At 39.7% G+C, this 26,486-nt stretch overlaps 1 protein-coding gene across 2 annotated transcripts in view; it reads right to left on the reverse strand.

Moving 5' to 3' along the window:
• The window catches only part of JOSD2 (Josephin domain containing 2), a 194,130-nt gene that overhangs the window by 104,917 nt on the left and 62,727 nt on the right, over nucleotides 1-26,486 (reverse strand). For both annotated transcript variants that reach the window (XM_044059710.1, XM_044059711.1), the window contains exon 3: nucleotides 10,886-11,080. In XM_044059710.1, coding sequence (XP_043915645.1) covers nucleotides 10,886-11,080 — 195 coding nt within the window. The remainder of the gene's footprint in view (nucleotides 1-10,885; nucleotides 11,081-26,486) is intronic.

A 26,486-nucleotide genomic window follows, 5' to 3' on the forward strand; every position in this document is an offset into this window, starting at 1 on the left:
GAGCAGTGCAGACATCATTAAATGCATCATCCACAACAGGCAGTACAGGAGGTATAGCTAAGGGCCTATGTTGTGGTAAGTGCAGAAAAGTCCTAAGCCTTTTTCTTGAATCTGAGAAATCTTGTCCCTGCCATTGGAATTGTTCTCTCATGGCATGTAAGGTTTCCCCAAAGGAAAATTCCTCTGGTGGAGAGGCAGCTGGAATGGATTCTTCAGCATCGGAATCTTCATAAGTAGAAAAAGGAGCCTCTGGCTGGTCTGTAATGTCTGAGTCATCCGCAGAATCATCAGAGGACACTGGCTCGGGGCTCTGCTCTAGGTCTCTTTTCTGGGGGCTGAGAGGCCCTGTCTGGGTGAGACTGGGATCCCCTAATTAAGGATATTAAATCTTCTGCCAGAGTAAGCATTTGTGAACTAGAAGTGGGCCTGTGTGAGGGGGGCTTAACAGGCACTGGTTTAGCAGATTTGGCTGCTTTAGCCCTGGCAAAGGCCTTAATAGACATGGCTGCAGGAGGCCTAGCAGCACCACGTGCTGGGGTAGAGACATCCAAAGGGATGGTGTCTGATAAATCACTAGGAACCACAGTTGTAGGCAAAATTTCTGAGGCCGATTCAGGTAAGGTAGCAGGAGCCTCAGTAGTACTCATGGATTCGGCTGAAGATTGACCAGTTTTCTCAGTTTCGGCCGAAACCGAGACACTCGCGGCTTGCTTGACCGTGGTTTCGGCCGAAACCGCGGACCGCGAGTGTCGGTCTTTTTCTTTGCATTTTTTAACAATTTGGGTAGTCTGAGGATCCGACGGCATAATGTACGCAAAATCTGAGCCGAAAAACTGTTCAGCAAACTCCAACTGACGCCTAAGCGTTCGTCGGTTGAAGGAAGCACAGGCCGAACAGGCTGCTACGTCGTGGTCTGGGCCTAAGCAAGGCAGACAGTAAGAGTGGAAATCTTTATGAGGTATTTGTTTCCCACAAGTTAAACAGTTATTGACTTTTTCTGACATCGGCTGAGGCAAGAAAGAGTCCCCAACGGGTACTTAGCTTTTAGAAGTCTTCGAAGTAGTATTCGGTAGTAGTAATCTCTGGATCTGACCGACCGGCACTTGCGAACAGCTTCTGCTTCGGGCGCCACGCGGCAAGAAAGACTGGGGAAAATGGCGTCGGCTGATGCCTTTATACCCGAAGACCAGCAGAGATGACGTCGGGTGAAGTGCGACATCAGCCGAAGCCGGACCCAGACTTTGGAATCCGGCCGACCGAAGGGCTGCCTGACGACAGGACAACCCATTTGTTATGACTGCAGATGCATCAATGAAGGACATACAAGCATTACCAATTACTGACAAGTGTCTCACAGTCTCACTCAAAGCAAAGCAAGTCAACCATTCTCCTACGGGCAGACTGAGGTCCTATAGCTGAACAGTCCATTATATCAAAGTATGTTTGTAAACGATATTTAGGCTATTACTCGTTAAACTTACTGGCAACTCTGAAAAATTCTACGGCTATTAGTAACCACCAGATCCTGCCACTGCTATCTTCCCCCTCCCCTATCTTTTACACCAATTCCTAAAACAGTTTACAGCCCATCTGTTAAACATATTTAATAAAATTCACTCCATTTACCCTCATTTCAGTACTGAATCTTAGTCTCTTAGTAATGTCTTATAATATTACAAGGTACTTGCGTATTATTGCAACCACATTTTTCGCGGTAATACTGGTTGCTTCCCGATAGTGAAATCTGGCCATTAAATGTTTCAAAAAGGTCATGCAATGTGTTTTCTTTCACAATGGTGGCTCCTTTATGCAGGGATATCAATAAAAAAGGGGAAACTTAGTGACGCTTTTTAGGTATGCAGTAGACTGGCAGCATGTTGTAAGAAACCTAGCTTGACCAGCAAAAACACTGTTTGGAGCACTCCTGACTGCAATTTCGGACAACTGCCTGTCCGCATTACTTACTGCAACTTTATCACTGAAATGTTTATTTTGAAGTATGTTTACAAATCGTGAAAACATAAATAATTTACCAAAACCATAATTCCTGAATCAGTGTGTTCCTTCTCAGAAGGATTCCTTCCACAGTATGAAAATAATCCATTCGTCAGTAACAGAGCAGCCATGACGAATCAAGCGTGCAAAATAGGAAGAGGAGTTTTTCAATTTTCTCTCTTCCTGAAAGTAATCCAAACTTATTCTTCAGCAATAACAACTTTGAACAACACCTTACAGTGTTTCCTACACTTGTTTTGATTTCAGGATACAAATTTCGCAACCACGAAAATGTGGTTGCGATAATACGCAAGTACCTATTTTTCTTTAAGACATCTTTCTACATATTTACTATTTTAAAATTTAGTTCTAATGGACTGCTTACCTCGCATCCTCAACTTTATGGATTCCATACAGTATCCCTACTTACTGATGATTTTTGGCATAATCCTCCTACAGGTGTAGCCCCACTGTAGGTTTTTGGCATAATCCTCCTATAAGTGCAGACCCGCACTATTTGCCCTCGCCATGCTCAGGTTCATTCTGCTCCCATACCCTACCCCCATTCCCACACAACCCCCCCCCCTTCAGTTACATTTATTCTAATCAGAGCTCCACCCATCACCACATTTCAAAAATCAAGCACACATACAACATTCCCACTAAAACCCACAACACATCATTAATTTGCACTTACCACCTACATACTAAATTGTCTACCTCACCCTAAACTACCACTCCCTCTAACTTCCAAAGCTTTAATTTCTACTTATGCCTCCCTCTAGCTTCTACAGTTTTTACATTTCTACCTAAGCCACCTCTGCCTCACTCCCACATTGTCACAGACCTCTAAACATTTTACTCCTCATTCTGTCTCTTATCCTTCCTCCTACTTCAACTAACCTCCCTACAGAATACCTACATCATCTACTATCCCACAGCCACTAATGCCCAAAAAAACCCACTTACCAGCTTCTCTAACACTTCCTGTACCCTATATGCTACAGACTTAATACTATACTCAAAGAATTCCTTCCCATACCCTTTAATCACTGCAAGAACAACACAACCTTAGCTCAAAAGTATCCACTAAAAACAAAAATACAAAAATTTAATATTTTCCCACCCACAAACTCTAAGCTATCCCAATGTGGAGACATACACCCCAATCCAGGCCCAAGCCCAATCCCTCCTACCACCTGACTCCTAATAATCATTACACATTACAACCATTCACCTCCAAAGTATCAGGAACAAAATACCAGAATTCCACTCCCGGATAACTCGCAACAAACCTGATATAATAGCCGTCGCCGAGACATGGTTGAACCCCTATATTGCAGATACAGAATTCCTACCCCTAGGGTTTTGACTGTCTAAGATCTGTCTGACCCTGTAAAAAAAAGGTGGAGGAGTCTGTCTGATATATACCAACACACTTCCTCCATTATATCATACACCAAGCCTATCCCACAACTCTCCTCAGCTGAAATAGTCTCCTTCCTTACAATAAACAATTGCAAAAACATCTGTATTATTGTACTATACATTTCTCCTGGCAACAATATTCAGCTGCTATTTTTTAGATATTGGGTGGTAAACTGTCTGCTGCTAGAGTAGTGGGCTTTAGTTTACTAAGCATTTTTTATTGTTACAGTTGAGATTGGCTGAATGGAGAAGGTGGTTTCAGATTTATGAGGACTTTGGTTGGGAAGGGTGGCAGCTTTTTAGATAAGGCTACTATGGATTCAGTAAAGTATTTGTTTCTTAGTACCCAGTTCAATAAACACATTTTTGAACATCAAATGAGGTGGTTCAGCAGAATGAACAAAGAAGTTCTGAAATTAATAATGATGAAGAAGCTTGGGCTCAGTTTTATCCATCTCAGTAAGCATTTCCAATTCTTAGACTGCCCTATTATTGCAGATTTCTCCTGGTGGGGTCCACCGCAAGGAGGGTGGTCTTGACGCAGAGCTGCATGACAATGCAGCTGTCCAGGGGAATGGCTAATGCTAATTGGTCATGTGATCTTCCCCCCAGGAATGTCAGAAGCTCCAGTTTGCTTGGCCTCAAAATTTTTATAGCTGGAGGAAAATGTGACCACTGTAAAAACAGTTTTCACCCATTCACTCTTATGCAGAGTAATCATGGTGCAGGCAAATTTAGTGAAGATGTGCGGTTGGGGATGATAGTGTGTGTGGGCAAGTATGTATGAGTATATGTAGGGACATGGATGAAGCTGCATGAATGTGTATGTCCAACTGGGTGGTCACAAAAGGGGGTGGTTAGGCATGCAAATGAGACAGAGAGAGAGAGAGACTGTGTGTGCATCTGTCTGCGTGTTTTGTGGTGTGCAGGACAATGAATAGGTGAGAATTTCCGTGACTGATTAGTTGAAAGTAGTTTGTTTATGGGTAGATGTACATATGTGCGTGTGTGTGAATGTGTGTGTGTGTAGTGTGGGGGCCTTTACCAACTTGACGGGAGAACACCAGCAAGGTCAAGTCTGACAACACCATCAGGGGCGGGTGTGTGATTCAGAAACATGCTAAACAAAGCTGATGAGGTCTTTCTCAATTTACAATAACCATACCTCTCAACCTCTTAAACCCAGAAATCTGGACAAAGCCATAAATAATGGGGGTACAAAGGACCAAAAATAGGGACACGTTTTAAATATTTCTCTTACAAACTTAGAAAGTTAACAGAACAGCAGGTTTTGCATTAGCATAAAATTTATGAAGGGTATGAAGTCTGAAAATCAAATGTTGTCATTTTCTGACTTAAGTCATCATAAATTTGCAATGTATTTTTAAGAAAACCACAATTTTATGAAAAACAGACCAAAACTATGAGGAAAAAATCTAGACATTCTGCAAAAATCTGCACAGTTGAGAGGTATGAAATAACTGATCAACCTGCTGTTGGGCAATTACCAACAGCACTGAGCATTTTCTAAATCAGAGTCTTTGTCTATTAAAGGTGCTCCATGTTTTGAGAGAATGACTTCTTGGTTCGTCTAATGTTTAGTAACAAGTAATTTGACCCAGGTAGAGGTTATCCAAATCAGATAATGTTTTTCAGCTGAATGATATAAAACAGATACACAGAGGATGAGGCTCTACCTGTTTACTCTCATTTTGTTACTGATATTCAAGAATTTTACAAGTTTTTTAATGGAAAAGACCATACCACATAGGATGAACAGATTTACGTTTCCAAAAATATGAAATACATCTGTTACAGAATCACTCCCATATAATACATAGGCGGTATCTATTTATCCATGGCAGTTAGTCTGCAGGGAGGCAGGCATAGTGTAAAAAACATGAATTACTGGTATATACATCACCCAATCTGAATAGGTCTTTTAACTGAAATTGCAAATAATGTGAAATATGCATATCTGAGTAGTAAGCTGAGTTAACTGAACTGCACAGAAACGAGAAGAAACTTTTCTTTTTCGAGTAACTCAACCTAGAGTTGACCTACTTAAATTTAATCAGATTTAGAGACTGGAGAAAATTTAGAGACTACTGCCCTAATCAGGTTCAACTGTTTAGAATCACTTTTATTTAAAGACCAGCAGCTTTTCATTTTGGGTTTGAAATTGTATTATATTATCTGACACAGTGCAAACAAAGATCTTTCACCATGGAAAGTGCATACATCTTAGTGGTTTGACAGAGGGACAGAGCCCTGACTACAGCCCAGATGACTTGTATTAGGTTAGTGTCAGACATTTCAGAAATGACCCGACGACTTGCAGTAGCCCATTAACAGAATTCTTCTCCTAAAGAGAAGATAAGGGGAAACTCCAGCTTCAGGTGCTGGTTACATGAATACCAGTGGCTGTCATGGTACAAATGGATTTTTCCTGACACGTGGCTTTGTACAAAAGACCATTAGGATGGATAGTTCCATACACCCAGTTCTGGAATGCTGTGACTGTTAAATGAGCCCTTGAAAATGACCTCATTAGCATTACCTTGTTTTGGGGGACAGACACCACACACAGGGTCTTCATGTACAGAACTGCCCCTGGGAATATGAAATGGTGTTAAGTTTGTATTCTGAAGGCTGAAGCAAAGCCCAGGTTTAGCAAGCAAGAGAAAACATAATGCTGGGTTTTCTTTAGCTCCTCCAAATAGCAGCTTTTAATCAGGTTTACTGTCAAAGCAGGCATTTACCAGACTGTCCCTAACTGGCCCAAAGCACGCTGTCAAGACACTGGGGGCAAAATAATGGCACATATATGAATCAATAAAGGAAGCTCTCTGCGTGGACTGTGATGGTTTTGTCTACAAGTATGTGGATACATGCATTCTTCACTGGGTAGGCTTAAAATGTCCCACAAGGGCAGTTGCCTAGTCCTCATCTATGAGCCTATGAACTGGATAAACAAAAAGGGCATGCTTTACAAGCAAAGGAATAAGGTACTGCAGAGTGAACAATCAACTTTTTTTAAAGTTAAAAAATTCTTTAACACTGACAGTTCTACGATGGGTCTCCACAAAGACTCTTTTCTGGGAACGTGGGAAAGACTTGAATAGAAATGTTTTCCTTTCCCTAGGATTATGATGATTTCCATGGCCTTGCATTCCATTAGTTTTAAGATGTGCTTGGCCAGGTGCAGCCTTGACTTTTTTTTTTTTTTTTTTTTTTTTTTAAGTAGCACACCCAGAAAAAGAAGAAACACTATTGTAAATACAAAGACCGTATATTCTCTCATCCACTTGTCTGCAATCAGAAAGAATTTTTTTTCAAAAACAGAAGACCCCTCCACCAAAGGTTTGAAGGGTGTGAAAAGGGTGAGAAAGAAGGCAATGGGAGGTAATCAGAACTGGAGGACACTAGCTAGAACTGGCTGTTTGGGGGAGCTACACCTTGATCTTTGGCCTTTCCACCATGCATGACTTCATCTTTTCATGCTTACTCCATTTTCTTGAACAATCTCCTCTGTCAGTATTGGTTTGCTATTAATTGCTTCCTTTAAAGCACCACCATTTGGAAGAATATTCTGGTATCTGGGAAAGGAAAAGCTGTTTTTCAGACTGTATGGTACTTTTCTCCTCTAGTTTAAATTTAAGATTTCCAGGGGGTGGGGGTGGTCAACAGATTTCCTATCTCCACAGGTTCATTCAAAAGTTGTTCCTTTGCCCCCTCAGGTAAGGAATGAATCCTTTGCTTTGCAATCCTAATCAATGTACTTGTCGTAGTTGCTCTGATGTACACTTTCATTGCATTGTTGCACTAAATACACATTTAAAAAGGGTGCTTTCCCAACTTGGCATCAGTCTGAGCTAGCACAGCATACCGGAACATCTTTAGCCATATCCTTAATCTCATTTACTAAGTTCCCCTGATACTGGGTCAGTGTGGCTTTAACAATTCACAGCTCCAATCCCCAAAGCTGCAGAAGTGTACACTTTTCAAACATACCAAATACTCTGCATAAGAGTAACAGACCCAGGTACCAATACCAACCAATGGAAGCTCCAGGATCATAACTGCTGGATTTGCCAAGGGATCCTGTCAATTATGTGCTGTTAATCACCTGCTTCCTGTGGTCCAGGGTTTGATTTCCTCAGCCTCCATTTACCTAGAGGTTTAACTGTGAGCAAGTCACTTAACCAGACAGTGCTTCCAAAGCAGAGTCTGAAAAAGATCATTGTGGATCAGTACTCTACCTCATTTAACAAATACAAATAAATATGTATACAAACAAACAGATGCAAAATAAGAAAAACAGAAATAAATGAACAAACAATACTTGTACTGCTCTTAAATGCTGTAAAAGCAGTATTTGAGGGCCCAGGGTTCTGGGAATCCATTTCCAATGAGCTGCTATAAAAAGCATTCTTGAACAGCTGTATCACTAGTGGGACAACAAGAGTCACTGGGGTGGAGTGAAATGGTGATGTGTCTTGGCCATTTCAGACCAGAGCCCTCAAGGTTGGGGAAGACTAGTAGGCAACTTGCATGCAGTTCCCCCTCCTCCTTAAAATTACTTTCTAGCCCTCTTGATTCCTTACATTCTTTCTTAAGTTAAATGCTGGCAGACTGTTTATCTGCTGAGGAGTGGAGCAAATGTCCAACTACTCATTGTCAACAATTTCCTATGCACCACAAAGGGCTCGGGATTCTTTTTGTATAAGCAGGTGCTTTAAAAGGTTTTACAATACTCACAATTACATACACTGCAATTCCCCCCTCAAAAAATAAGCAAAACAAATGGTAATCTTTAGAAACTTTGTCTCCCCCAGGCATAACTGTCAATGCATTTTCCTGGGGACATTAACTAATAAAAAAATCCCCATATATTAAATTCAGAACAAAAAGAAATATGCACTGATAACATACAATAGCAAAGAAAAGGCAAGTGCCAAAAACAGGGTTCTTTTGCCTAGAAGTGACTGACCAACAAATGAGTCAGGCAACTACTCACTCATGCAGCAAAAAAGAACTAATAATGGCATGGCATACATTACTTTCTATTTACAGTACAGTTTCCAGCTTATGTCCTAGGCATGAGGGATAACTTGGTCTCAGTACAAGGAATGTCCAATCACTCGAAAGTGTGGCCAGAGGATTTATGTCCACCTTCAGCCAAGTTCCACACATTATAAAATATACTGCATTAATGACCCTTATGTGGAACATTTAAGATTGACCTTTCACGTGACCTTCCCTTGATGAAATGGGACTAAAAGATCCTTAATACCTTTTCATCCATCTGTTAATCAGCTCAACTGCTTCCATTCATTGGAGACAGAAGAATGTGGTGCAGCCATCATCCAAGCAGCTATCAGGGGATTATGTTTCTATTAAGCCTTATATTCATGCATACATCATCTCAGATGCTCATGCGGCAGGCGTGCAACAGATGTAGTGAGTGTGTGCCATTTGCTCATACAACAAAAGTATTGCATTAACACTCGACGTTCAGTGCAAATCAGATACATTCTGGAAGGTTCCTGTTCGCCAGTGCAAACACACTGTCATGATCAAAGTCTTCTAACCTCACCCCACCTCCTTTCTGGGCGGCTCCCTCAGAGCCTGGACCAATAAATGAACCCAAGTTGTAGACAGGGCTCCCTCCCTTTACACCAGAGTTGGCCTAGGTCATCTATGTTTTTATGGTGTTTGCCTTAAAAAAAAACACTATATTCTTTCAAAGGACTCATGCAACAGTACAAATAAGGAAGCACTCTTACAAGACTGATCAAGGGTGGTGAACAAAAGCCTCACCAATCTGCCATATTACTCTACCACAGCCTACCCTGCCTGTAGACACAGAACTTAGACAGTAGTGACAGATGAACAGATCACAGCTTCACAAATGCCCTGGGCAAAAACATTCATAAAACATGCAGGAATGTCAGCCGATTTTGTGCAATGTGTAGAGAAAGTATCCATCTTTGTTTTGTTGTGCCTGTCACAGTACCAGCCAAAACAGCTCATCTTCAAGGGAATAAACTCTTAAAGCAATATTCCTATAATTTTAGCTTAATGTCACCTATACCAGTTACACTGTGGCCAATTATTTCATAGCTATAAAATGTCTTACATGAGATAAATACCTGTCTTGTGCTGAAATGCCACCACCATCAGCATAGGGTTGGCAACTGTCCATAACTCTTCTGGACAGTCCAGATTTAAGGGACACTGTTACTGACATTGAAGAACAAAATAATATGGTTGTGCACAGTAATACTGTACTACAGTCCCCTCGAGTGGAGGTTAAACGCACACTTACATTCTGCAAACATTTTGCTTTCATGTGCATGTCCAGAATTCTTGACATGAAAAAGTCGGCAACCCTACATCTGCATGATCCCCATTAAGAATCCATATAAAAGAAGCATGATGTGAAATGTATTTGCCAATGACATGCTGTATAGGCTGAACAGCTATATACATGCACAGCAATGGCATAAAGTTGTCCATGTATAGTAATATAGTAGAGTCCCTTCCCTGCACATGCCTGACTACCCCCACAGCAATCAGGCCATTGTTGTCATGCCTGTGGGAGACAACAGTGACACTGTAGTCAGCCTCAACATGACACTGCTGAGAACGGAACAGTGCATGACTGCATATGTGCTTGTATAACAATCTACCCAGACAGCTCTCCATGATCATGTCTACAATAAAGTCAAAAACATAACAGAATGGCCTGCAACTGCAAGTCTCACAACTAAGTAAAATAAAGTGCATCTGGAAGGCAACACTGAATACCAAAAATTGGTGTAAAGCTGTTAAATCATTCTTCAAGGAGGCTTTGCCCTCAATAGGGGAGGTGGTGTCCCCCACTCCATAACCCTATTACTTATATACAGCAACTCCATGATTGCCATACCTTGGATCAAAGGGGAATACTTTGAGGAACGCCAACCTCAGACTTCCTGCATATTCACCTTTACACATATTTAAGCTTTTGATATTCTAGAGATCTCAGTTGCAGTTCTTGGACTTTCAAAATGAGCTCCTACAGTCAGGCATGGTGCACTCATCTGTGCTGCCTTGCAGCTGCCTCTCCGCTTTCTCGTTTTTCTTACTGTAACTCACTTCTGTAGAAGGAAAAAGGGACATCATTTTCACATCTAGTAATTACACTTTGCTCAGATTGCTTCTTTACCTGTGCTAAGATTAATCGCACATTTCCACAATCATTCTATGTGAACAGCTGTACACTGTCAGAAAGGTTACTATCTCTGCATTGTCTTGATTACTATTTTGCACCAAGCCCATTGTGTACCATGTGACTTGCTTCAAGGCACAATTATAATTCAAATTCTACCCTGCAAGTGGAAAAAAAAATAACTAAAATCATTAAATACAACTACAATCATCATACAGAAGAAAAAAACTAAAATAAACCAAATACCTTATCTCATTTTCTCCTCCAAGTCGCACAGGAGACTTGAGCTTTGAATCTAGGTTATAGTAGACACCATAAACTTCACGAACAGCAATCCAATGTTTGCGCCGGATTGGAAGAGAGACAAATCCCAGCATGACACTGGATGGGATATTCAGAATGAATCCATGAATTTTATTCAGTACTAGTTTTTCCAAAGACCTGTCATTCAAACCATTCAAAGAAAACTCCAAATTACAAAAGAGATTGGAATATATTTATATATACTCAACAAGCTAACAAGGCAAAAAGCTTTTATTATAAAGCAAGTGACTCATAAAAAGTTTATAAGTGGTGTGGTGTAAACTCCATTAACTCATTCATGTCTACACTGCTGCTCCAACCCTAAAAGCACCAGTTATGTGGTCCATCTCCAGTCTACCTCCTTTAAAGAGCATCAAAGCCTGACCTAGAAACATATGCACTTCAGGATCATGATTAAACAGCTTAAATGTGAGCATTTTTTCATTAAAATGAAAACACCAGAAAGTTGCTCGAGTTATTCAAATAAAAGCTATGTTTTCACATTTAAGAACTCCATTAAAACAGATCTCTGGGTGTCTGCTGTCAAAGTCCGTCAGCTCAAAGGTCTTTTACTACTCATTCACGCAAGTGCTGGTATGTATCTTATGATATGAAGTCTTGCATGCTGGTACACTTTTTTCCAAAACTGAGATAAGTACAGTTCTGTTAATAAATCTCATCATATCTATACATTTTAAATGTTACTGTAGTAGTAGGTCATAACACTTTTGAGATACTAGCCAGTGAATCCATGTTAGTTCCAGCCATTTTTCCTCAACTGTCAGGTCCCCCTCTGTAAGGCTAATGCTAGTCTTGTACTAACACAGTTAATGATATCTCTGTGTACATAGACTCATGCAGATAGCCACTGTGTGCTCACATATTAATGCTTCTAAGTAAGAAAGCTTGATGGGAAAATGCTCTTATAGACAAAACAATTTAACAGCAAATAATTTATCTAGATATAGAGAGAAATTAAATATTAATACTGAAAACTAACATAAGTACAGGTAATAAGAGGGATATGATGGTGGACCTTACTACTACAATGAACTCTTCCTGAAAGATTTACTGTTACAGTTGGCTTATTCAAAATGGTACTTAGTTCTAAGAGGGTCATTACAATATCAAATAATAACACTTGGGTAGCATGAAAAGCAGCGTAAATCTCTTAGGGAAGTGGTCAAATACAGGATGCCCTACAAAACAACCATGCCAAAACCTGCTCTGTATGAACAGCAGTTCATGCCCCTGCTTCTGCTTCGACACTGTCCCACTGTCAAAAATGTAGAGACCATACTGAAAGTAATGAGCAACAAGTGAATAATTGTAACAATGTTCTAAACATATCTTCACAGACATTGACACGAGCCAAAATGCAGCTTTTAAATAAAGGTCTCAATTTTGTACCTGATTTTAATGTCTTGGAAGATTCTTTAGCACAAGACATTATAGATTTTTGTCGCTTATTGAATTTATGTCTCTATTTTGATGCTGCTCCTAATACTGTTGATTTTGATGTTTAGATTTCGAAAGTCCACATTTATGCCACCTATCAATCAGTTCAACTATTCCAAATAAAAGTTCTCAAAGATCTACACTTTCATTCACGGGAATATAACATTAAACCACACAATATGACCAAAATGGAACAACAACTCATTCGTGAATTACAACACAATCGAGATTTGATCATTATACCCACTGACAAAGGAGGTGCAATAATTGTAATGGATTAGAGCAAATATGATGCTGAGACGAACAGACAACTGAATAATGGGAGGTATTATATGAATATGTCACTGGATCCCGGCTCCAGATTTAAATCAGAAATTGAGCGGTATCTTTTGTTAGCCAAGGATGAAGGGATCATTTCCCAATCTACTAAGTACCAACTCACAGTTTCGGATCCCAAGCATCAAATTCTTTATTTGCTTCCCAAAATACATAAAAATTTACAGGATCCCCTGGGTAGACCTATAGTTTCTGGGTGTGGATCTGTCTCTGAACCTCTATCACAATTTCTAACCATTCAACTTCGGCCCCTCCTTAAATATGTTAGAGCACGTATTCAGGACACAACAAAATTGAAAAACGGACATCCAACTTGAATCAGGGTGGTTGTTATGTACCCTGGATGTGGTGTCTCTACATACCAATATTCCCCATTGGGCAAGCTTGATGGCCTTAGAACACTGGCTTCAGGTAGCAGAGCTTTATCCTCCAGGGTTTAACACCTTCCTTATTGGATTAGCTGAACTTGTTCTCACAAAGAATACTTTCTATTATCAAGATAAATGTTTTTGGCAGGTTCATGGGGACGGCAATGGGGGCGTCCTTTGCCCCAATATATGCTGACTTGTTCATGGCCTATGTAGAAGAGCAATTGATATATGATGCATCACACAACCTATACCTTGGAGAAATTGATATGTGGAGACGCTACCTCAATGATTGCTGGATGATTTGGAAAGCTGATGAGGCATACTTGTGTGAATTTATGGACTACATTAATGGCAACAAGTGGGGTATCCAGTTTACTGTGAATTATATTCATCAGATTACCTTTCTCTATGTTTTGATTACACGGAATTCAGATCACACCCTGGATATCCAGGTTTTCCGCAAGTAACCACAGTTTGTTTCTTTCGGCTTTTCCCAGTTAGGGGTCGCCACAGCGGAACACCGGTCCGCTAATGATTGGCAGTAGATTTTGATGTGCTGGCTTGCTGGGACTAACGCACAACCTTCAACGAAGGAACGCCTATTCACGCATGTCGCCACACAGAAGACGCTCTGAGAATCGAACGGGCAACGTCTAACTGTGAGGTGACAACGCTACCGCAGCTCCGCAAGTAACCACAGTATAATTCATTATTACAGGCTACCAGCTTCCACCCACCACATGTTACAAATAACATTCCCAAATCACATTTTTTACAAATAAGATGCATCTGTTCCAACTCGGAGAAATATTACAACTACCGGCTGGACCTTGCTGACAGATTTAAATCTCATGGCTATAAGTCTGGTGCGAGTAATTTTGCCTCTTCCATGAACAGAAATGATTTGTTAACATACAAGGACAAAAATGCCATAGAATCATCCAGACTTAGATAAGTTACCACCTATGGACGTAACACCTATGCTTTATTATATATCGTTAAACATTGGAACATATTACTAGCAGATGACAGATTATCAACATTCCTTAAGGATAGATGGCCTTTTTCATACCGCAGGGGCAAGAACTTTGGTTCTTATTTTAATCATATAAACATGCGTCAACCTCAGGAGAATTGTCACAAACCACACTTACGGGTGATTTGCTATAGGGATGTTTCCCATGTGGACATTGTGTACATTGTGTTAGGGTGGTTAAGTCCAAACAGTTCACCAGCAAAAACACAGGATGCGTTTATATCAGGTTCTTGGCCAACTGTGGAAGCGACTAGGTCATTTATTTAGCCACTTGCACGTGTTCTGCTTTTTATGTGTGATAAACATCATGCCCGGTTAGGTTAAGGATATCTGAACACCTTCGTGATGTTAGACTCAAGAAAGCCAACAATACATTATATAAACACTCACTGATTCATTCTACTGCATCCTTTTGGTTTACTGCTACTGATAAGATATGTGGGGACCGGGCTAACAAAATGGGTTGGCATGACATATTAAACAAAAAAGAAAAGAAATGGATAATTAAGCTGGGAGGGTTATTCCCCCCAGGACTAAATGAACATCTTTAGCCAACCAATTAAATGAACCTTTTATCCATCATGTGATGATTATCTAGTATTTAAAGCATGTATTTGTTCTTTGGATTTTACACTAAGGAAGACTTAACAGGGCCGAAACCAGTCTGTGTATATGCTTGAATAAAACAGCTTTTTCTGCAGAACACCTTTTCCTCAGAGTGCTGGCCTGTTGTTTTTTGCCACAGAAACAAAAGAGCCAAAAAGGTGTAGTGCTTACAAAAGCTTCCTGACCCGATGGAATAGGTGCTAGAATAACTCCCACCTGTATTTGTGCAGAGAGGAACTTCCTCATCATCCTGTCCACATCTGCCTCAGTGAGACTCTTGGAAGAACCAGGAGATGCCAGTGAAGGGGATTTTGAGCACTGACGTTTGTCCAGGAAAGGGGAATGTACACATGATGGTACTGGATCCAGGGAAGGAGAGTACGTAGTTTTTGGTAACTACTTTGGATACGAGAAAGTCAGATCCGATGAAGCAGACTTTTTGTCAGATGCCAACACAGGTGTAGCTTTTGGATCTGATTTTTTGGCCCTTTTCCTTAATGGTTCAGTGGTGGGATCGGAAGATGGTGTAGAGGATCCAGAAGGCTTGGAAGACTCCCTTGGCCTTGTGTTTGGGGAGTTGTGACCCAAATAACGCTTCGGAAGTCCTTTTAATATTAATTTATTCTTACGGTCAGCCAAGGCCCTAGGATTAAATCCCTGACAAATCTTAACATTGAGTTACTAAGGGCCTAAACAATAAATGCATAATGCATGAGAATCGGAAAGCAGAATTTTATGCCTGTATTCCATACATTTTTTAAACCCGAAGGGGGCCTTCTCAGATATTTTTCCTATACTAATAAAAAAGAGAAAAGAATGAAAGTTTTTTTATTTGGAAACAGGAAATACCAGCAATGGTAAAAAGACTACCCTAAAAAAGTTTAAAGGATAGAAATACCAGCAATGTAAGATAGTTGCACTCAAAAGTGTAGAAATGAAGGTACAAAAACAAAGAATATAGTACTGAGTTATACAAAGAAAATTTCACTTATCTGAATTCAAAAAAACTGTCTTAGCTAGAGAACTAAAGGTGACCACGTCTTCACACTAAAGCAGCAAATGAGATCTGAGGAGTGTTAGGATTTGTACATTATGGGAAAGGGAAGACAAAGTTTTTGGTGGCCATGAGCATTAGTAATAGTTGAGTCAGATCAGAGGACTGGAGCTGAACCCAATGGTTGATGAATGAATGAAAATTGACCACATCAGATATGTTTCAGATCTTCGAAGTTCAAACACAGAGAAACAGTTGCCAAAAAGTAAGTATTTTAAAGTATTTATGTAACTGTTTTTTTGGTGCTGTAACAGTTTTTGCCTAGTGAATTAAAGCTGGATTTTTTACCATTTAGTGCCCGATTCTCCTTCAGCTGCCTTCCTTTTGGTTATGTTTCAGATCCTGTAACTCCTTGCCTTTCCCCTGCAGGGACTTGAACAAATCATCATCAGCCGACAACAGATATTTATTGTCCAGAGGAGCATCCATCAACTTAGCCTTAAAATCAGGTAGAGGTTGAAGTCATAGCCAGGAATATCCCCTCAAAACTGACCCTGGAGCAGCAGCCCTAGAGGAAGCATCTGCTGCAACATAACTACACTTAAAGGAATGGCGAGCTACCTGAGGAAAAAGCCTCCAACAGAGACAAGGCAGAAGTCTTACCCTCAGAATCAGGAAGGTCAGACATAACCTGACAAGCCTGAGAAAGGCAAGCCAAAACATATGTGGTCATATGATTCTGATAATTAACAGCCTAAAAGGCTAGGTGGCCGAAGTATAAACCTTCTTACCTAGTCTTTAGGCAAGGCCCTAGTCCTGCTGTCCCTTATCAGAAGGAAGAATCTTAGCTGACAGCAGTAATTTGGAAGGCTTACCAGATGCCACAGAGACCGCCAAAGAGTCAGGGGATGGACACTTGTACAGGAATTTACAGTCATCAAGCACTTTATAAAACCAGTCTGGTTTCTTAGGAGTAGGAGTCTGAGAATCTGGAACCTGTGAAACAGAAGAAAAAGCATCCAGTAAAGCAACCAAAACAGGAGAAACAGCGGTGGGTCTAGAAGACCCCATTTGAAAGAGCTCATATCATCTCCCCTGCACTTCAGACACCTGGGAACAATCAACTCCATCAACCTAGCAATGGTATCCCTAAAAGTAATCTCCTCAAAAGGTGATTCAGGACTAGTAGACTCCTCTTCCTCAGAACCGTACTCCAGAGGGGAAGGAATCTGGATAGAATAGGCCAAGGATTCCTCATCCAAATCCTCCTCTTCTTCAGAGGAAACCTGATTCATAGATCTCTTGAGAGGGAAAGATAACCAAGGAGGAGCCAGAACAGAGACCCCCAAGGAGGAGCCAGAACAGAGACCCCCTGAGGAAGCTTCAAGGCCATAAGGCATTAAATAAACCCTGTATAAAATTCTGCCATTCACTTTGAGGGTCCCTGGGAGCAGAAGCACGTTTTGTCTTTTGCTGCTTTTTTAAGGGGACATCCACCTTATGAAACCCAGAAGGCTCCGACGTTGGCCTACACTCAAGTCGTAGTCAGGACTTCCTTCCTCACCAGAATCTGTGGAACCTCCCTAGGCCCTTTGGTGATAATCAGCCATGGTTTCCCCTGAACATCCACAATAGACGTCTGCAAGGCCTCCGAGGACATGTAAGCAGCTGGATCCATGCTGGCCTCCTAAATGGTTATGGCACAGGAATCCGACTCAAACTGGGCAAACCTCCAGGCTTTCATCAGCCTCGAGAGATGTCCGATGTAGGAGATGCAGCTGAAGACTCCAACCTAACGTTTTTGGCCTTCTTAGAAGATGGCTGACCCTCAGTCAGGGAAGTACCCTTCACAGTGTCTTTCGCTAAAAGTTTGGAACTCTAAATAAAGAGCGAGGGATGAAAGATGACTGCGTAAGGTCTTTGGCACAAAAGCCTGACAAATACTGCAAGAAAAAAAAAATGAAAAGACCAATGGTTAGACCACAGCTGAAGATAAAAATGGAATAATCCACGTCAGGAAATAAATCACTTGCAGCTTCACAGTAGTGCCCTTTATAAAACCAAAAGTTGTAACTGAGATGTAGTAGTCAAGGTAGGAAACGGTTCACTTGCAGTTTCACACCACTTTATTAAACAAGAGTAAGCGCTTTTGCGATCTAAGTCAGCTGATCGCTTCTTCAGACTCATAAAAACAGTTAAAACATTGGTATTTAAAATATGGTTCAACCAATGAAAACACATACAGAACTATGACATAGACTAATTAAAATTCCATACACCAGTACATTAATTTGCCTTATATTCTGCAAAAGATGAAATAAAATATACATATAACAGACACATTTTATGTAATAATCCATATTACTTAATGTTTTAGTGGTCTGGATTTTAAAAAAGGTTTCAAGGAAACAGCATTGTTCAATCCAGGAGACCTATCAGCCTGAAGTAATAAAATCCATCTTTGTTCTGCTTCCTCTACCTTATTCCTTATATCACCTCCCCTCTTACTTTTATTTATTATTTCTAAAACCATGAAATTAAAAATATGTTTCCTATCTTCTTCTTCCACATGTTTTGCTAAAGCACTTGTGTCTTTTTTATTTCTTATATCTCTAAGGTGTTCAAGGATACGTTCCTTTAGACACCTAGTGGTTTTGCCTATATAAAAGGCATGACAGACAGTGCAGAAGCTGTAATAAACCAAATTTTGTGTTCTACAGTCAGCATAAAAATCTATATCAATTATAAATCCTAGTGTAGGATGTTTATATGTTGATTTATTATATAAATAGTCACATGCTGTACAATTTCTGCAAGGAAAAGTCCCCTGCCTATCAGATAGGATCATTCTTTCATTGCTTCTGGATTTATAACAGAGTTGCCTTTTTAAGGACCTCTTATTTCTAAAACAAAAGCTGGGTCTATCTTCTAACAATTCCCTCAAGTCAGGATCCGACAATAAAACATTCCAATTCTTCTCAAAAATATTACAGAACCTTCTGATGTCACTTGAATAGGTGGATAGGGAATCTAACTTTAAAGTCATGACCTTCCTTGCTTTTAACATCTTCTATAGTATTTGAGAAGAGCGGTTTACATCTCCCATCCCTATTTTCAATGGTATATTTAGAGCTTTCATTTATGTCTTTCTTACTATAACCTCTGTTTAAGAAGTCTTTCTCTAATATATTCATTGTCTTCACAAAGCCTTCATCTGTGTTATGTAAGCGGCTTATTCTCATATATTGTCCTTTCACTACATTTTTGTGTACAAATGTTGGATGCATACTAGTCTTATGTAAGATACTATTTCTCCATGTAGATTTTCTATGCATCCCTGTTGTAAGTTCATCTAATGCTGTCTTCTTAACCAAAACATCTAGGAACTCAATAGAGTCCACAGTGATGCCGAATAAATGGGGTATTGAGAAAATACGTGATATTCTGACCATGAAACAAGTTTTTCAAAGCACTAAGATTAATTTGATATGCGAGTTGCTTGATATTGTCCTAGAAAATGTGTTTATATTCAATGACAAGTTTTATCTACAGAAAGTTGGTGTAGCAATGGGCACGGCTTGTGCTAACAGCTACGCCAACTTAGCATTGGCTGCATGGGAAAAAGATCATGTATTAAGTGCTAGCAATAAATATGCTGGCAAAATTGTATGGTATATACGTTTTGTAGATGACGTCTTCCTGTTATGGGATGGTACTAGTGAAGAGTTGCAAGAGATGGTGGAGTACTTACATAGCACCACTGAATTTTTAAGATTCACTAGTCAACATTCCAGGGACTCTATTGAGTTCCTAGATGTTTTGGTTAAGAAGACAGCATTAGATGAACTTACAACAGGGATGCATAGAAAATCTACATGGAGAAATAGTATCTTACATAAGACTAGTATGCATCCAACATTTGTACACAAAAATGTAGTGAAAGGACAATATATGAGAATAAGCCGCTTACATAACACAGATGAAGGCTTTGTGAACACAATGAATATATTAGAGAAAGACTTCTTAAACAGAGGTTATAGTAAGAAAGACATAAATGAAAGCTCTAAATATACCATTAAAAATAGGGATGGGAGATGTAAACCGCTCTTCTCAAATACTATAGAAGATGTTAAAAGCAAGGAAGGTCATGACTTTAAAGTTAGATTCCCTATCACCTATTCAAGTGACATCAGAAGGTTCTGTAATATTTTTGAGAAGAATTGGAATGTTTTATTGTCGGATCCTGACTTGAGAGAATTGTTAGAAGATAGACCCAGCTTTTCTTCTAGAAATAAGAGGTCCTTAAAAAGGCAACTCTGTTATAAATCCAGAAACAATGAAAGAATGATCCTATCTGATAGGCAGGGGACTTTTCCTTGCAGAAATTGTACAGCATGTGACTATTTATATAATAAATCAACATATAAACATCTTACACTAGGATTTATAACTGATATAGATTTTTATGCTGACTGCAGAACACAAAATTTGGTTTATTACAGCTTCTGCACTGTCTGTCATGCCTTTTATATAGGCAAAACCAATAGGTGTCTAAAGGAACGTATCCTTGAACACCTTAGAGATATAAGAAATAAAGACGACACAAGTGCTTTAGCAAAACATGTGGAAGAAGAAGATAGGAAACATATTTTTAATTTCATGGTTTTAGAAATAATAAATAAAAGTAAGAGGGGAGGTGATATAAGGAATAAGGTAGAGGAAGCAGAACAAAGATGGATTTTATTACTTCAGGCTGATAGGTCTCCTGGATTGAACAATGCTGTTTCCTTGAAACCTTTTTTAAAATCCAGACCACTAAAACATTAAGTAATATGGATTATTACATAAAATGTGTCTGTTATATGTATATTTTATTTCATCTTTTGCAGAATATAAGGCAAATTAATGTACTGGTGTATGGAATTTTAATTAGTCTATGTCATAGTTCTATATGTGTTTTCATTGGTTGAACCATATTTTAAATACCAATGTTTTAACTGTTTTTATGAGTCTGAAGAAGCGATCAGCTGACTTAGATCGCGAAAGCGCTTACTCTTGTTTAATAAAGTGGTGTGAAATTGCAAGTGAACCGTTTCCTACCTTGACTACTACATCTCAGTTACAACTTTTGGTTTTATAAAGGGCACTACTGTGAAGCTGCAAGTGATTTATTTCCTGACGTGGATTATTCCATTTTTATCTTCAGCTGTGGTCTAACCATTGGTCTTTTCATTTTTTTTTTTTTCGCTTTAGGTGTATACCAGGCGTTTATCCAGCTTTTGTTTTCTTTCACGTGAAATACTGCAAGAAGTATGCTAATACATGGACTACTTTATAGGAACAAAAAATTCCTAACTACTGGCACTAAATGCAGTCTTGCGCAGGCATTTTTCTTAACTATTCTTCTATACTCTTCCCCCATCCTTACCAATATCCACACTACCTCAATGCAGAGACTGGAACAAACATACAATAAAATTGCCAAGTTTATTCTAAACCAACCACTCTTGTCGTATCACTGCCTCTCACTAAACAAAACTTCAGTGGCTGGAATTTCTGCACCTTCTCCTACAATCACAACTCTACACTACCTTTTCCATACTAAAAAAAACCCTCTGCCTGCCCTGCCCCCCCCCCCCCCCCCAGCCTCTCCGGAGTGTTAATAAGGATAGTCTCTCAATTTTAGAAACCCAAAAGAAATATTGGCAAACTACTTTACAAACACACTGCCTCACTACATTGGAACAAACTCCCTCTCCATATTAGATCCAACCTTTCCTTTCTCAGTTTTAAAAAGGAGATTAAATCCCACCTACTAAACTTGAAATTATGCCGCTGCCTTGACCACACGTAGTCTTAGTCTGTGCTACTGTATAACCTGTTGCATCTCCCAACTTTCTCTGTTAGTAACTTCTGCTTAAAATAACCTCCTAAACCCTAAGCTCTACTACTATAGCCCCCTCCTTTCCCTCCCTCCTCCCATTCTCCACACTACTGATCCCCCCCACACTTCCTATCACTGTCTGTACATTTTCCTTCTTTTGAACAATGATTATCCTTTTGTTTTTACTCTTATATGTAGTGAATTTAGACCACTGCTATCAGTGCAACCCTTAAAATGTTCATAATTTTTCTTTTCTTTTTCTCTTTACAATTAATTTTGTATTTGCATTGTTACTTTGGTTTTTGCTCTGTATGTTTATCTTTGCTTATATCAGCGGTGGTGGTGCTGCGGTAGCGTTGTCGCCTCACAGCAAGACGCTGTCCAGTTAGACTCTCAGAACGTCTTCTGCGTGGAGACATGCATGAAAGGGCATACCTTCGTTGAAGGTTGTGCGTCAAGGCTGGCAACTAGGTACGTGAAAATCAACTGCCAATCATTAGTAGACCGGAGTTCCGCTGTGGCGACCCCTAACTGGGAAAAGCCGAAAGTCACGTTTATCTTTGCTTATGTTTTCTGGGGCTCTTTCCCATTGGGTCTCCACTGAAAATGGGTTGCTTACTATCAGTGCAATGCAAATAGTTAATAACCTTTTCTTTTTTACAATGATTTTGTATTGTGACTTTTATTTAATATTTATATATTAACACTTTATCTTTACATATGTTTGCTGGAGTTTTCCCCCCCTGGGTCTCTACTGAAAATGGGGTTTTCCCCCCTGGGTCTCTACTGAAAATGGGTTTTGTTTGCAAACTCAGTTGGACTAACCTGGTTAACAAATGTGAAATAAATAATTAGAAGCCCCTAAAAGCGAGCCGTGCTCATGACGGTCTTTATGGGGAAAGTCTCCCACACTGGCGTATACCCTTCCTACATAACAAGAAACCCCACAATAATACAAAAGCAAAAGAAGATGAGCAAAAAACCTCAATGGGACACTTATCTGAAAGGCTAGGTACACCAGCAGCGACTCGAGCAATCAGACCGATGATCAGAGATGGCGTTTGGACTGGCAGCAAAGAATTTCTGAGGATGGTCCATCCCAACGTCACCTTTATACCCTACATTATGCAAGGAACATATGTGTGACATACGTCGTACCTTAAGGCAACCTAAAGGCTTTGGTATACTGGCTGGATGTCAGGCCACCCTTGGCAGGGGGATCCTTACAGTTATGAATATTGCAACAGTGATATGGAAGTACATCAAACGTTATCCAGTGATATTACTTCCAACAGAAACAGTTACAAGGGACCACATATATTCTTGTTCTTTTAATATATTAAAAATATATAGCCAAACAAGTATTTGATCCAAGCATATCCAGTGAACAAGATTGTTGTGATGCATCTGTTAAAATGCAGCTACTGTTGGTAGTGGGTATCATGCCATGGGTTTCTGCAGCAGCTATTAGCAAGGAAATGCATAAGTCACTTTCACATTAAGCCACCTAGTAATCTCAGCCAAAGACCCATCATCTTAGTTAAGACAAACTCTTGTGACACTATGATTCCTCCATCATTTCATCTACGTATGACAAACTGATTAATTAAAAAAAGCCTCAAAGTAGGTTGTTCTGTGTAATCCTGTCTAACAAAGGCCCTGCTCACCTAGTGTAGAGCAAGCTGCATAAAATGTGCATCAATAATTGCTCTTCTGAGATGATAGTCTCTGCTACATGCTCCTGTTGCACACTACAGTTGTTACTTACCATAAAATAGATGTTCTAATAGATCTTTGTTGCAGTAGCTTAAGTTATACAGGTTATATCCTGCCAAAGATATGACCAACCTTTCAAGGCTTAAGGGTGCCCTCCTCATGCTCTGTCTGGAGTTTGAAATGAGATGCATATAAAAAGACACCAAACCTTCCTTGCCCCAAGGCAAGAAGCCTGAAAGGAAAGAAATGCTAGGAAACAAATTATACAATTAACTATATACAGAGCAGTATATACATCCACACACTGCCAATACAGAAGAAACACCAGAAGGTGTGGGGTGGAGAGGGCTGGACAGAGGGTATGGAGACTGCAACAGTAATATTTTATAACATCTACTGTAATAAAAGTTTAATTACACATATGTACAATGTTCAACATTAGATCAATTGTGCGGTAGCCCAAAATATTTGGATAGACTACCAAAGATTTTTTTTTTTTTTTTTTTAAAGAGAAAGGGAGGTGGAATCAATTAAGAATCCAGGAGTCCTTTGAGAATGGTCTAAGCGAAGCAAAACATGTTCAGGATCCGGAAAAAAAAGCCCATTTCATAATGCCTTGTAAAAGTATGCACATAGGACCAAGTTGTGGCATACAGAATACTTCTAGAGATGACCCTTTCCATAAATGCCCAGATCTATGCCTGGAAATCTATGTCTGGCATGCAAGGCATTGTCAGACCCCAACAAGATGGGCTTCCTGTATATCTACAAAAAACAGACCTACCTGTTCTAAAGACCTAGCCTTGCCTGTGATATAAACAGGATCAGGAGAGAGAAGAATGTATCTCAGAGACTACCCCTTCTCTGGAACAGGCTCCCCCATCCATATGAAGCAGAGTTCCTCTCTAACCCAATTCAAGTGTAATTTGTAGCCTCATTTAGTGCCTGCTACACATCCTAGAAAAAAAAAAGAGGCCTAAAAGGTATCAAAATTCTATCATCCAGGCAGTCAATTGAAGAGTTTTCACGATTGGGTAAACAAACAGCCCCTGTCTTGTGTAAATAAATCCGGTCGGTGAGGAAGCCTGTGGTAGTTGTCCTTGGCCCATTTCAAGTGAAGAGAGAACCACTGTTGCCTGAGACAAAACGGAATCACCAACACAATCTTTGGGGAGTCCTTCTCAATATTCAGAAGAATCCAGGATGTTAGTAGAAAGGCACACACAAACATGTCCATCTATGGGAATGAGAAGGCATCTTTCTTCTAGGTTTGTTTGCAAGGAATGCTACAGCAGAATTTCTTTAGTTGTCTGTTTTGAAAGTAGTCAGACAGATTTACTTGATTTGTTTACCACAGTTGGATCAATTCTGAAGCCACGGTGAAGCTTCCATTTGTGTGGGGCTTTTCTGGTCCTGCTTAGTTTTTCTGCTGCAATGTTGTGCTCTGACAGAATGTATGAAGCCTGCAGAGTCAAACTGAACTGTATTGTTATCTCCCAGGATATAAGTTTGCAAAAGGGTGTAAGATCTGGTACACACCCCTGTTTATGTACCACATTAATGTGATGTCTGTAAAAACTTGTAAAGGTCTTGGATACCAGAGATGATTAAAGCATTTACTGCTAACATCATCTCTGACATTCATGTGCTTTTGTCTGTCAAGCTTGTTCACTTGACCTTGCCATTTCACACTTTTAGAAAATGCTCACCATACTAATTCTGAAGCATCTGTTGTAACAGACTAGAGGAAAGGTGAAATGGAGAATGGGAACCCCATCTACTCAACAAAAAACCTCCCTCCTTACATACCCTAACATGGAGACCTGCAAGGATAAAGGGTGAAAGTGCAGAGTTCATACTGACCTGAAGTACCATTGGATTTTTCCCATGTGAAGTCTGACCACGGGAATCGTAAAAGTCATATACCCCAGAATCCTGAGCAATTCCCAGGCAGAAACCTGGCTTTGATTGGAAAAATCAGGAAGAAAATCTGGAACATTTCTACTTTGGAGCAAGAATGTCTCTTCCCAGCATAAGATCTAATGGACATCCCAGGAAAATTATTCTGTGAAGAGGTATAAGAGTAGATTTTCTGTAAGTTCACTTGAAAACCCAGATGGACTTGAAGATTCTGAACACTTGCTAACAACTTTTGACAAAAAGTGAAAGAGTCTGCAGATACAGGAATCATCCAAATATGGAAATATGTGCATGCCCTGAAGTCTACAAAATGTAATTACTGCAGCCAGACACTGCAAATAATCTGAGCTGTAAAATGTTCAATGGTAAGAGAAAATTGATAACACGAGCCAGGTACAGAAAATCTTAAAATCTGAATTGCTTGCCAATGGGAATATGATAGTAGGCATCTTTAATATCCAGCTTTATCTTGAAAGCCAGTAAGGGGAGGAGGAGTAGCAGGGTCTACTTTGGGACCTTGACAAAAAGATTTAGAAAGGAGAAGTCTAACACAGGCCTCAAAGTCCTGCTTTTTATTTGGCACCATACAAATGCTTGATTAAAAACACTTTGCTCCTCTAGCAAGGAGGCAATGGCTCTATTACTCTAACAAATACGTTCCAGAACTGAAAGAAACAGGGCAATGAGAAATTCCCTGGAAGAGGATACATTTCTAACTTAGACATAGGCTTTCCCAATTTACCATAGAAAAAGATACAGAGTTTGGCTAATTTCCTGATAGTTTATCCTATTCAAATAAAATCTGAAATGGTAATGAACATCAAAACAATGAAGAATGTGCTCTCCTCTGCTGATGGAATTTGGGAAGAAACCATAGAACTGAATCGACTGGTTCAAACTTGTGAAAGATAAGGTAAGGGGGACTGCAAAATAAAGCTAAATGTTCTACACCTCCTGGCAGAAGTAATTGTCACTAGATAGCATCTTTAAATCTACAGTAGCAAGCTGGTTTAAAAGGAATCCTAGTTAAAACTTGAAACAGAAGAGAGAAATCCTAAGAAGGGATTGGATCCCTTACTGCGGGACTAAGTAGGAACGTATCCTTCAAAAAAGCTTCAAAAAGTTTGAGAGACGCAATAAGTGTGCTACCTAAACCCATGTGGAAATTTGAGATTACTGCAAACTGTTCCTTGATCATAGAAAAACTGAGCCTTAAATAAAAA

Source organism: Protopterus annectens, chromosome 17.part0 (genome assembly GCF_019279795.1).
Source record: "Protopterus annectens isolate FY-2018-M chromosome 17.part0, PAN1.0, whole genome shotgun sequence".
Lineage (NCBI taxonomy): Eukaryota > Metazoa > Chordata > Ceratodontiformes > Protopteridae > Protopterus > Protopterus annectens.